Source organism: Theobroma umbraticum, unplaced genomic scaffold, assembly GCF_002168275.2.
Source record: "Theobroma umbraticum cultivar Fairchild unplaced genomic scaffold, ASM216827v3 scaffold_34.0, whole genome shotgun sequence".
NCBI classification, from domain to species: Eukaryota; Viridiplantae; Streptophyta; class Magnoliopsida; order Malvales; family Malvaceae; genus Theobroma; species Theobroma umbraticum.
Window position 1 is genome coordinate 724034 of NW_018397275.1, and position 12594 is coordinate 736627.

The 12594-nt window shown below is 30.1% G+C and overlaps 1 protein-coding gene across 1 annotated transcript; it reads right to left on the bottom strand.

Annotated features, from left to right (window-relative positions):
- Positions 1 to 7596: 7596 nt before the first annotated feature.
- On the bottom strand, positions 7597 to 8079 carry LOC110427520 (uncharacterized). The gene is made up of 2 exons (XM_021443073.1): positions 7788 to 8079; positions 7597 to 7686 (listed from the first exon to the last, which is right to left on the bottom strand). Exons 1-2 carry the CDS (start codon positions 8077 to 8079, stop codon positions 7625 to 7627), a joined length of 354 nt encoding a protein of 117 aa, XP_021298748.1. The 3' UTR covers positions 7597 to 7624.
- Positions 8080 to 12594: the final 4515 nt, after the last annotated feature.

Here is a 12594-nt window from a genome sequence, read left to right on the forward strand (position 1 = left end):
TTTTACTTCCTTCTTCAGCACTGTTGACTCATGCCCTTATTTGAATTTTTACCTACTAGAATCATAAACTTCAACAATTCCTTTCTTCTAAACTAAGAAACATAGAAATGTCAAGGATACATTGGCCAGGAACATTTTAAGATTATATTTTGATGCATATGGATCTCATAATTGCAACCCATTATAGTTCCTTTGCAAGGCATATTAATCTCATAAACTTCTTCTAATTAGAATTATAACTCATTATAACTAATGTCTTATTGATGAAGAAAAACCTCTAATCATTCAATATGAATGATATCATTATGTCTTATTGATGAAGAAAAACCTCTAATCATTCAATATGAATGATATCATTGCATGATTAAAACCAAGCGTTGACCAATTTCAATTGGTTGCAGGGCTCATCCCAACATTGGAATGAATCTTTCTTTACACCAGAGGTTGTAACGGCTAGGAAACACTTCATTATCTTGGTCCATAAGCTGAACAGGGTGAATGTGAATTGTGGGCTATGCAACTTGTATGCAGCAAATACCGATATGTAGAAGAAAGGAGCTATAACGTGAATTATTGGAGGAAATGAGGGCCACAAATGTCTCATGGTGCTTTAGGGGAGATTTCAATGCGGTGCAAAGTGGAGATGAGCAGCGTGAAGTACGGATTCTAGCTTTATCTTGGATTTCTCAAATTTCATTGAAAAGGTTGGGTTGGTTGATTGACCTGTGCTTAGAGCTAAAGACACCTATGGCAGGTACGGATAGAATCCGTCATTTAGTTGTCTTGACATATTTCTTCTTGATGTGGAGCTCTATAATGCAGTAGAGAGTTTGAAATAGCCGTGCCTTCCTAAGTCAATATTTGAGTACAAAGATTTATGATCCAAAATCCTTTAGGTTCATCGATCTTTGTCTTAAATAGCCTAACTTTAAGGAGTTGATAAAGGAGAATTGGAGTGGTGACAATGAGAAGCAAGGGAACCTATTCTGTTAGACTTTTATGTGACACTCAAAGAGCCTTGCATGTACATAAAAATACCATTTTCCAAGAAAAGAACAAAAGCATGGAGATTGAATGTCATTTTATTAGGGATAAAGTGCATGATGGAGTTATAAGTTCATATAGGATAGCTGCTTGCAGACATGTTCACGAAGACTTTACCCGCCAACTCAATTTCTTTCACTTCTCAACAAGATGAATATTATTGGCATACATAATGTTCATGTTGAGAGGGAGTGTTAAGGAATGCATTTGCAGATCACGTGCAAAGGAGGAGGAGTAGGAGCAGGATTAATTAAGTTAAGTTGTTTGTTAATATTATTGGAAGCAGTTTTGTAACTAAGTCTAGAATAGTTTCAAGGTAGTTAATGGCAATGCTGTAATTAGTTGTTTCAGTTGTAAATATTTTTTGCATTGCATAAGTAGCCTTTGTAATTGATAAACAGTTGATGAATATGTTAATTTAAGCTTGATAAAAATATTTTTAGAAATTTCCTTTGTTCTTGAACCTTCCGCAAATTCCATAAGATTTTCACAATTGATAAAATTTTGGCTACTTCATTTAGAATTAATCCCCGGCTTTCTTCATTTAGAATTCATTTACAATTGATAAAACAGTTGGATTATTTGACTACTGACATGAAATAAATATTTATAAAATTTGATTATTTATTGCTCCATGACATTTGTACATAGTTGGATAAAATAACATTTTACTCTTCTTTTTTTTTTATTTTGAAATAAAAGGAAATTCGTTGAAATTTAAAGAACAACTAGAATGGTACCCATTCTATGCTACGGGTTTGTAAAATTTTATAAACAATTGATTTTAAAAATTTTGTATATAAATTTAAAATCGTAAAGGACAGAATCAATTATAAATTAAACTTAAGTTGTTTTCATTACTTTAAGTTATCTCAATATTTGTATCCTGTGTGCAATGTTTACAACATTTATAATCACTTGAGAAGTTAATTAACAAAGGCAATCAGTTTCTAAAACAAGAGATTTAGCTCTACTAAATTGATTTGCATGAATTTCATGGTATTGACGATAACAGAAATAATTTTTTTTTAAAGCTTATTCAGAGTAATAAATATATATTTTTTTCACTTTCCTTTGACTATTTGTTTTGTGATTTAAAGCAGGGGAAATAAATAACCGAAAGAAGAAAAAAACTCTAAAAAGAGAGGAAGCAAAAAAAGTGAAGGAAAGAATGGGAGGAGGGGCATGAAAACATGCGATTTTGATTAGAAAAAGCGGTGGTTGTTTTTAAGGGGAAGCCTTGGGAATTGAGTGAGAAGAAAAAGGAAAGATAAAATCGACTACACCATTTCATTAAAATTGAAAAAATGTCTAAATCATGTAAAAGGAGTGAATGTGAGACATATATAATAATTATATGTTGTTAAAAAACACAACAGAAAAATATCAAAATGCCAAAAAGCAGAAGATACATGTTTTCCATTTAATAGATAGAAAATACCAAAAAGTACATGTTAAAAGATATAAAATTGCTATAATACCTTCTGGAGGTGAGGATCATTATAGTTTAGTTGTTTTCTATTTAATATATAGCAAAATATTAAAAAACACATATTAAAAGATAAAAAATGACTATAATACTCTTTGTAAGTGATAATCACTATAGTATAGATTGCAATCATGAGAAAAAAATATGATCTTTGGTGAAATTAAGACTTTTCTCTGGCCAATAAATATCTTTGGAGATAGTAAGTGGTTTTTTTGCAAGTTGATGAGTAGCTTCTTTCCCGTCACACTTCACGTGTTCCACTAAGCACTTGTTAAAACTTCACATGTTCCACTAAGTACTTGGAGATAGTGAAGTGAACCTCATTAAAGATGCTAATTGTTCAATTATATTTGTGATTTGTAAATGAGAATAATTGAGTTTAATTTAATCTAGCAAACGAATAAACCAGGCCTCTCATTGCTCCATTTGTTCCACTTTATTTAATTTAGAATTTTCCTATATGAATAGGATGACACGTTGTTGTCTTATTTCTAAGACTTTTGGAGAAATAAATTTTTTGTTTGGGTAATCTTCCAAAGATTTATTATATATATATCTATATGTGTGTGTGTGTGTGTGTGTGTGTGTGTGAGTGTGTGTGTGTGTGTAAAGATATGCACATAGTCTTCATGTCATTATGTTTGTAACTAACCATTTTTAATATTTTTTTAATCTCTAGACCAGAATTTTGAGATGATCTTCCAACTAACTCTTATTCATTTTGATCAAAGTGTGGTTAAGGTTTGTGAGTTAACGTTGTTTAATTTCTCTCTTGGTTAGTCAAATTTGATGTGAACAAATATGACATGATATTAATGCACGAGCTTATTGTAGGAACATCTACCTACTAATTTCTCTTTTATTGAAATCTAAAACAGCCAATTAAATTTCCTTTGCCAAATTTTTGGTACAAAAAAATGAGTAAGGCTTGGTCCTGCCAATCACAATCAAAGTGTTTTAAAGATAAGTATATTAAGCTCATTGTTTTGATAAATATTTTTCTTCTTTTATTTATTAAAAATCATCAACTTGGTTATCTGCTATTAAATCGATTTTTTTTTTTAACAAAAAAGGCTTGGAAGTCAGCATAAAAAAAAATATGAATTAACCATATAAAAGTATTAATCAAATTTATGTTTCCAATCTCAATCTAAATTTTGATATACATAATTTTTTGTTCTTGTAAGAAAAACTACTACAAGTTTTGTTTATTTTTGTTATATAACTAGTATTTAAAAAATTGCTAGATGTATTAAATAATGCGAGCAATGTTTAAATCGAAACTTCAAACCAAAAACTCTTTTGCAATGAATATGTCGAACTGTGAAGCTAATAAAGACACTTTCCTAGCTCGTAAAGACTCATAAATAATTGTATGATTCAATTAAATTGAGTGTTGCGGTTTCGTCAAAATGAAAGTGGCCAGAGTTGGTTGAATCTATTCAGGATATATTTAGAAACCCGTCCTTGGTATCTTTAAAGAGGAAAGCAAAAGTTGAAAGACTAGTGAGTAATTGGAAGGCACAAATGTTTAAAGTTTAACGTTGATGGAGCTTCATAGGGGAAACCAGTAGTGGTTGGTATTAACGACATTGGCAAACTTCCTTTAAGGTGAGTGGTGTCACATGATCACTCATTTACTAAAAATTTTTACTTTACATACTACTTATCTAGAGTTTTATATAGTTAATGTTGTTAATGAATTCACTAATTTTTTTATAATTTTGGAAGGACTAAGGTCAAAGATTCCAAGTCCAAGTAAATTTATCAAAAAGTAATTTATGTATTAATTTTATGTCATTTGTGGATATTTATACTTAGTTTTGATTAATGAATAGAAATTTGTCAAATTGTTAGTTGTTGAACTTGATAATTTGTTATGTAAGATCATATTTATAATGAGAAATGAGTAATAATTTTGAACCGGTTTTTAGATAAATAAGTTATGAAAATATATTTTAAAATATAAGAAATTGTCTTTCAAAACTCAAGTCTCGGGCAACAATAATATAATTCTAGTGATGATAGTACTCAACAATCTTCTAAGTAAAGTTATGTTGAATTTGATCTAATAACTTTCCCAGCAAATCCTAGATTGAGATTTTTTTTCCAAAATTATTATTATTATTAAAGTTATGACACCATTCAGAAAAAATTCTGGATCCGCCCTTGATTGGTGAGGTATTGCATAATCATACAAGGTATACAAAAGCTAAATTTTCCAAATCAATTGGAAGAGGAGATTTGAATCTAGTAGAAATTTTAGCCATCAGCGAAACCTTCATTACTTTCTCTAATTTATCTCTGAGTAATCATGTTGATCAATGGATTCAAAGCGATTTAAAAAAATGCTGTCACATGGGTTGAGAATCCAAATGAGACCACTTAGCAATTCATAAAATGGCTAGTTGATATTGAAAACATGCAACGTTTGATTCAAAGTTGGAAAGTCTCTCATATTCTTCGCAAGGCAAATTGTGAAGCTGATAAGTTGGCTTTGGAAGGGATTAACCATAGAGTTGAGTTGTACCAAAATTTCAATGGTTGAGAAACTCTTAAATGCACTGGTAGGCTGTCCAGTACGGTGTGAGTATTTGACAAAAGAAAATTTAATTTTATATGGAGCGGATAATACAAATATAAAGGTGCATTGGAGTGCGACACTTCTATTAAGGGCAATGATTTTAATTTGGTTCCTAATCCACAGAAGGCTTGGTATTTTAATTGAGTTTGGATTTTAATATTGAGTTTATAGAGTTATAGTTGAACTCGACTATCATTTATGAAGTGTTGGGATTGGGTGAGAAATGAATCAACCGATTTCAGAACATCTATCATGGGTTTTGGACAGCCTAAATTAATCTGATCAGTATTCAAACAAAAAAGTGAGACATGTCGAGGTGGATAGGGGCATTTAATGTTGGTGAAAATTGAAGTAGATAAATAACTCAAAGAAGTTTGAGGCATAATACATTGTCTTTAAGAATAATTTTCATCCTTTTGAAATATGAAACTCAGTGAAAAATGATTAAATTCATTATCCCCTAATTTCAATAGACTCTTTCAGAATAGTTTGCACAAAAAAGAAAGAACCTAGCAAGGTTAAGCAGAGAATAGGAAAAAAGGAAAAGTGATTTTTGGTGTGTTGAGAATGAATGTGGAGGCTAGTATTTATCGGGAAGGGATGACTATTTAGAAAATCAGAAAATATCAAAAAATAAACCTTAAGAATATTCTCGTGAGGTATTTGAGGATAGGGAATTAGGAAATAAATGGTAAAACTTTGATTCTTTAATAGTTTAATTTATAACAACATGATGTATTTTGGTTAGCAGTCTCAAAGACCAATTCAAATTGTATTTTCCAAAGTCTTTCCCACCACAGTAAAAAGACTTAGTCAAGGTAAGGTGAAAAAGCTGAAGATAAAAAAAAAAAGACATATAATCAAAGTATCAATTAAGACAATTAAGACACAAAAACACAAATTCTGAAATCTATTTAATAGACAAATTAAATGACAAGATCTATCTAAGCCTAAAAGGCAATTGCCATAAAGAATTGGTGCAATAGGATGATACATGTTCGGATGTTCCCATTCCAAACTTCCAAGCTTCTCTTTAATTGGAACATTCCGACCCATCAAATAATTAATCATTACTGGAAGCCTGTCCATATCATATGGTAAGAAATATATTAGTTGCTGTTGGTTATAAGTAGTTAGTATGCAAAATTTTCTTTTTGAAGTATAGAAGATACTAAATATTAAAATAAAAAATAAAACTTCAAAAAGGCACTCTTAACATATAGTACACAAACATAGTGAAATAACAATAGCTATTTTTTCCCTAACAGAAGAAAGGACCGGTCGCTGGTGAAACAGAGTCATTATTATAAACAAAAACTTCTTTTCTTTTTTTTTGAAAAGCTTATGAACAGAAACTATAGCCCCATTTTTTACACTAAAGATTAACCCAAATATTTAGAAGGCTTTATTAATTTATTCCCTTATGAAGGAGGGAACAAACAAGTAGCTACGAGTATCTTGACATGTATAGAGTCATTATCTTAAATAACATTTTGATTATAACCCAATAGCAGGCAACTTGAGCTGTGGACTGCCCTACTAGAATCCAACAACACCAAACAAACCATCAAGACGGATGAGACTCGAGACTCCAGCTTTCGTTTCTTTCTTTGTGTTTGCAATAAAAGATAGTTGGAAAGATGGAAATCTTGGTGTCTCTTCCTATTGTATGGAGAGGTTTATATAGACTTTAAATGGTAACTGTAAGTGATAGACATTGTGCTCCACTACGATTATGCTTACAAATGGAAATCGAGTTAAGTTGGTCATATTTTTTGAGTGTGCAACGAGAAATCAGGATTATAAGATAACTGGTATATTTTTAATGGAATCAATTATTTAAGAAAAATTATTGATTATATCGTCTTCAAAGAAGTTAACGTTTTTGCAGATTCTGTAATTAGATTCAGTGTTGACAAATCAGACATTTATACTTGATGGTAATATGAGTTGAGAACTAATGTTTTCTAATAGTTGCTTAGCTTAAATTTAAGTTTAGATGTTTGTTATGACTTCTTAAATTGCTGATCTTCCCTTTTTGGACAAGCAATTTAGATCCATTATCTGATATTAATAAAATCTTTATTTGACTGAAAGAAAACAATTAGTCGATTTTTGTTATGATTAGGTTGTATGTAGTATTTTTTTTTCCTGAAATATATAAGATACTAAACATTAAAATAAACAACAAAAGTTCAGAGAAACAGTCTTAATATATAACATACACACAAGTTACATAACATAACATAAAGCGATTTCTTTCCGACAAGGGGAAACAACCAATCGCTTGTGAGTTGTTACATAGAGTCATTATTTTAAAAAGAAATTATAGCCTTAAGATTTTACATTGAGATTAACCCAAATATTTAAAAGGTTTTATTAATTCATTCCCTCTTAGAGGAAACTGCCAAGAGTTTGACATACAGTTATTTTTTAAAATAGCATTTGGATTAACCCAATTATTCTAAAGGCCTTTATTCATTCACCATCTCGTATATGGTAATTGATCAGTTCTTCTTGGCGCAAGTCGCTGAACAAGAATTCACACAGCTTCCAACTTTCTGCTCAGCTAAAGAATTTAAACCAAAATAAAAACAAAAAACAAAACCATGAGTTTAGTCTTAATTGAGTATATTTAGAAGTGAGAGAACAAAAAAAAGGAGGAATTACCAGGATCTTCTTTCGTGCTGAGATTTGAGCATAAGGCGGTAGCACAACCAAGCTTGCAGAAGGATTGGGTGTCTTTGACACCGCCCACTGTAGATTTCGGAAGTATACATCTCTGTAGGCATTTGAGAGCGCAAGAGAGCGCTGTAGTATCGGGATCAATCATGCACGGAACGAAGCAAGCCACGTAACAGACTCCTATAATTGCAGGTACAACCTGAGCTGTGGACTGCCCTACTAGAATCACCAACACCAAACAAACCTTCAAGACCGATGAGACTCCCCTTTTCTCCATTTATCTTTCCTTTCTTTGTGTTTGCAATAACAGATAGATGGACAGATGGAAATCTTGTTGTCTCTTCCTATTGTCTGAGAGAGGCCTATATAGAGTTTAAGCGGTAACTGTATGTGGTAGACATTGTGCTCCACTACGTTTATGCTTACAAATGGAAATCCAGTTAAGTTGACCATATTAAAGGGTCCATGACAATGCAAAGGATTCAAACTGATTGGTCTCCGAATAGCCTAGTTTTTCTTTTTTTCAAAAAAAAGAAACTCCTTGGTGTAATTGAAGTTAACGTTATTGAATGCAAAACCCAATTATCTAAGGTTAAAATAAGTAGAATAATTAGTTCTTTATTAGAAGTAAAATAGAACCGAAATCTTCTTCTTAGGATATGATAACTAAATTTCTCAATATTTTTCTAAAATGAGAAGTACAAAAATGGATCCTATCAAACTTAACAAGGATGCTTATGCAACTATCACACATCCATATTAACTAATTATATGAATGGTTATTATAAAATATACCGATGATGAAGACTTTAACTCCACATACGATTTAAATGGTTAACACATCTTTATTTTAGCTTATAATCGTATAAACTTGTTTTTAGAGTTAAAAGTTTTCACCGCCAATGTAATAAATAATAATCTTTATCTTATATATTGAGAGTCGATTTTCATAGAATTATTCTCAAATGGTTAAAATACTCTATAAGTCCTTGTATCGTGAGGTTTTCGTCAATTTAGTCCCCATAAAACTACTCAATTTAATTCTCGTATTTTGAGATTTTATGCAATCAAGTCCCTCCCTCTAAAGACGTCCAAATTAACTGTTAATGGTGCTGACATGTCAGACTATGCTGACGTTGAAATGACATGGTACTAACATGCTAACATTGCATGCTTGAATTTTTTTCTAAAAACTTTTTTCACATCAGGTTTTTGGTGCCATGTATAAGGGTTAAATTGAATAAAAATGTAAAATACACGAACTAAATTGAACAAAATTGTAAAGTACATAGACTAAATTGAACAAAGATCTATCATATAAGAATTAAATTGGGTAATTTTACAAGTTTTTGTTTAACATTACGTTTGTACCAACAATATACTTCTACACATCAAATGTTATTCTTTAGTAATTAAAAACTCTTAGCTTTCCATTTATACAAAAATTGTACAAACTAATTGCACTTTTTTTTTGGAGACGCTAATAAATATTCTCATTTCATTAAAGTAATCTAACTACATTCAATCAAGAAAACCTCAAGCAAACAAAAAAGACCTTGTGGTTCGACAACAACCACCAAGGTACCAAAAAAACATAATGTACATGACTCAATCTTTTATAGAGGCTTGTAACCTTTGTTAGAACAAAAATCAAGTAAAACTATAGCCTCGTACAATATCCACCCTTTACAAAAAGAAAGTCACCCATATATAGACAATATAAGAGAAACCACTGCAAAAAAGACCCTTATTCCAACAAACTCAACCATGGCCGCAAATTCAAATTTTCAGATCATAAATAAAAGTAAAGCAATGGCTGACTAATTGATATATAGACCCAAGACCCATAGATCCCAAACCTTTATTTTGGAAAAGGTTGAGGGTTTAGGGTTTAATTTGCAGAGCCATGTTAACCATAGCATGTCAACTAGATCATATATAAAAATGGATTACTAACAACTAACATGATTGCAAACTAAACCCTAAACCCTTTACAAACTAAAGGTTAAGGGTTGTGGGTCTTATATCTGTATACCAATTGCTTAGCCATTACTCTACTTTTATATATGATTTGGAAATCATAGTTTCCTGTCATGGTTGAGTTTGTTAGACAATGGGTCTCTTTCACTATGATTTTATCCACATTGTGTATATTTGGGTGGCTTTCTTTTGTAAACGATGAGTATTGCACAAGGACTATACTTTTATTTGATTTCTGCTCTAGTAAAGATTACAAGCCTCTTGAAAGAATTGGGTAATATATAATCTGTTTTTTTGTATCCTAGTGGTTGTTGTCGAATGACAAAGTCTTTTTGTTACCCTAGGTTTTTGGATTGGATGTACTAGATTATTTCAATGAAATGAGAATAGTAGTCTAATTAGCATTTTCAAAAAAAAAAAAAGTAGTCTAATTAGTTTATTCATTTTTTGAACAAATGAAAAGTTAATAGTTTTTACTTACTAAAGAAAAACCTTTGATCTGTAAGAGTATATTTTTTGTATAAATGTAATGCTAAACAAAACTAGTAAAAGTACCTAATTTAGTCCATATATCATAGATCTTTGTTCAATTTAGTTTCTATATTCTATAATTTTATTCAATTTAGTCCTTATAGTCTACTTTTTTTATTCAATTTAAGTTCTTATGATGTGGCACCAAGAAACTAAGGTGAAAAAAATTTCAAAAAGATTTCTTTGGGCATGCTAGATCATCGTTGCCATGTTAGTATGTTAGTGTCACATCATCACCACATCAGCATAGTTTTACACGTCAACACCATTAACAATTAATTTGGAAGGTATTAGGAGAGCTTGGGCAGGGACTTGATTATACAAAATCTCAAAATACAGGAACTAAATAGTAAAGTTTAAGAGTAGAGGAACTAAATTGACAAAAACCCCATAATACAAGGACTTATAGGATACTTTCACCATTATCCAATACATTGATGGTGGAGTTTTTAACTCCAAAAGCTGATATAGATTAATAAATTTTTTTTTTTTACTTTAAAAACAGATTTATAATTCAAAGTTAATTTCATTATGTATAACTTAATTAAATAGACACACATAGCAAGCATATATACCATTTGTGAAGTTTTTGAACTATACCGTCAATATATAAGATAATAATATAATAAAAGATTAATTTATAAATGGGTAATGGATTTATATTAGTTCCCAAAATAATGATTTCACCACTTTAGCAAACTCGAATCATCCATAAACTCACTAATGGGTCTATCGGCTTAAATACAAAGCTCACTAATGGATCGAAGTGGCATGCCATATAAAGTTAAAAGTTAACGATGCTAATTATACTATTCCTAACGTCCTAATAAAGTTGCTACATTTGGACTTTGTTTTGGTCAAAACTTTTCAATTTTCACTTCAATTATTTTAAATATTTGAATTAATTATAATAAACAAATATATCTAAAAACTAATATATTCAGAAATTTTAGAAAACACTTTTTTTTGTATTTTTATCAATTATAAATATAAAATTCCAAGAACTCAAAGTTTAAAAGTTTGAGCCAACAAAAAGGTAACAAGTGAAAATTTTATTACATTATAAGAATTAAAGTCGGTCAATGTATATTGAAATAATAGATTTGGGGTTTACATTAAAAAAATAGATTATGTGTTTTAATTTTATAGTTGAATTGACATGATAGTCATTAATGAGAAATGATACATGCCAAATATTTTGTTCTTAATCAATTTAGTTTTAAATTAATTGAAATATAATATTATATATCATACGATATTTTCAAGTAAAATTGAAATATTGTATTAAATTAAAAAAAACACAACCATGAATTTTGAATTATGGAACAAAACGTGCTGCACAAAAGATCAAGATTATCTTTGATATAATAATATGCTTAAGTGTGCTTGTACGGTAGGGACCGGGTTTTTCAACTGTTATTGAATGCTTTTCCACTTGCTCCAAGTGGACATGTATGGGGTGACGACGGGTTTAAAGTCGATAAACTGTTATTGAATGCTTTTCCACTTGCTTCAAGCACACTAAATACTTTCATTTTAAAAATTAAATATTAAGAAAAATTTTTAAAAATACATAAAAAATTACAAAGAATTTTTTTTTCTCTTTCCAAGTTCCAACACCATTACAACAATTGTTCTTTTCTTGTAATCCTCTTTCGATCTCCCTTAACTGAATCATCTTCTTCTCCTCTGTTTTTTCCATTAAAATTAGATTTAACAAAATTATGCAATTAGAGCAATAGAATAATTAAAGATTTCAAATTGAAAAAAATTAATTTTTTTCTTTTTTTCACTTGTAACTTCCTTTCTGAAACAACAAAAAAATAAAGATGAATACTGGGAGTCAATAGATTCAAAGGATTGCCTTTTGTTTTTCCGCATTGCAAAGATATAGACAAGGGTGTCTCCTATTTTGTACATCATACTAGCCACATCCATCTTGGCGAGTTTGTAACCGATGTCAAAACTTAAACTGAAATAAATCTTCAATTTTTTGTGTAAATTCATTCCCTCGTCATATTTGGCTATCTCACTTTTTTTTTTTGCAGTTATCTAGGGAAGTAATTAATGTGTTGAAGCGGTTATCAGTCGAAGTTGTTTGTGTTCCAATGACTTCAGCAATGGCATAGCCGAATTGTTGGACATTTTCAAATAAAAATATGATTTCATATCAAAATAGAAGGAAAATTGTAACTGTTGAAAATTAAAAGAAAAGTTGTGTCTATTAAAAATTAAATCAATAAATAAAATAAAATAAGAAAAGAGTCACGTTTGTTGGAAA

Coding starts and splice junctions, on each gene's coding strand:
- LOC110427520 (XM_021443073.1), bottom strand. CDS start 8,079: ATGGAGAAAAGGGGAGTCTCATCGGTCTTGAAGGTTTGTTTGGTGTTG. Junction 7,687..7,787: donor CAGCACGAAAGAAGATCCTG/GTAATTCCTCCT, acceptor TAAATTCTTTAG/CTGAGCAGAAAGTTGGAAGC.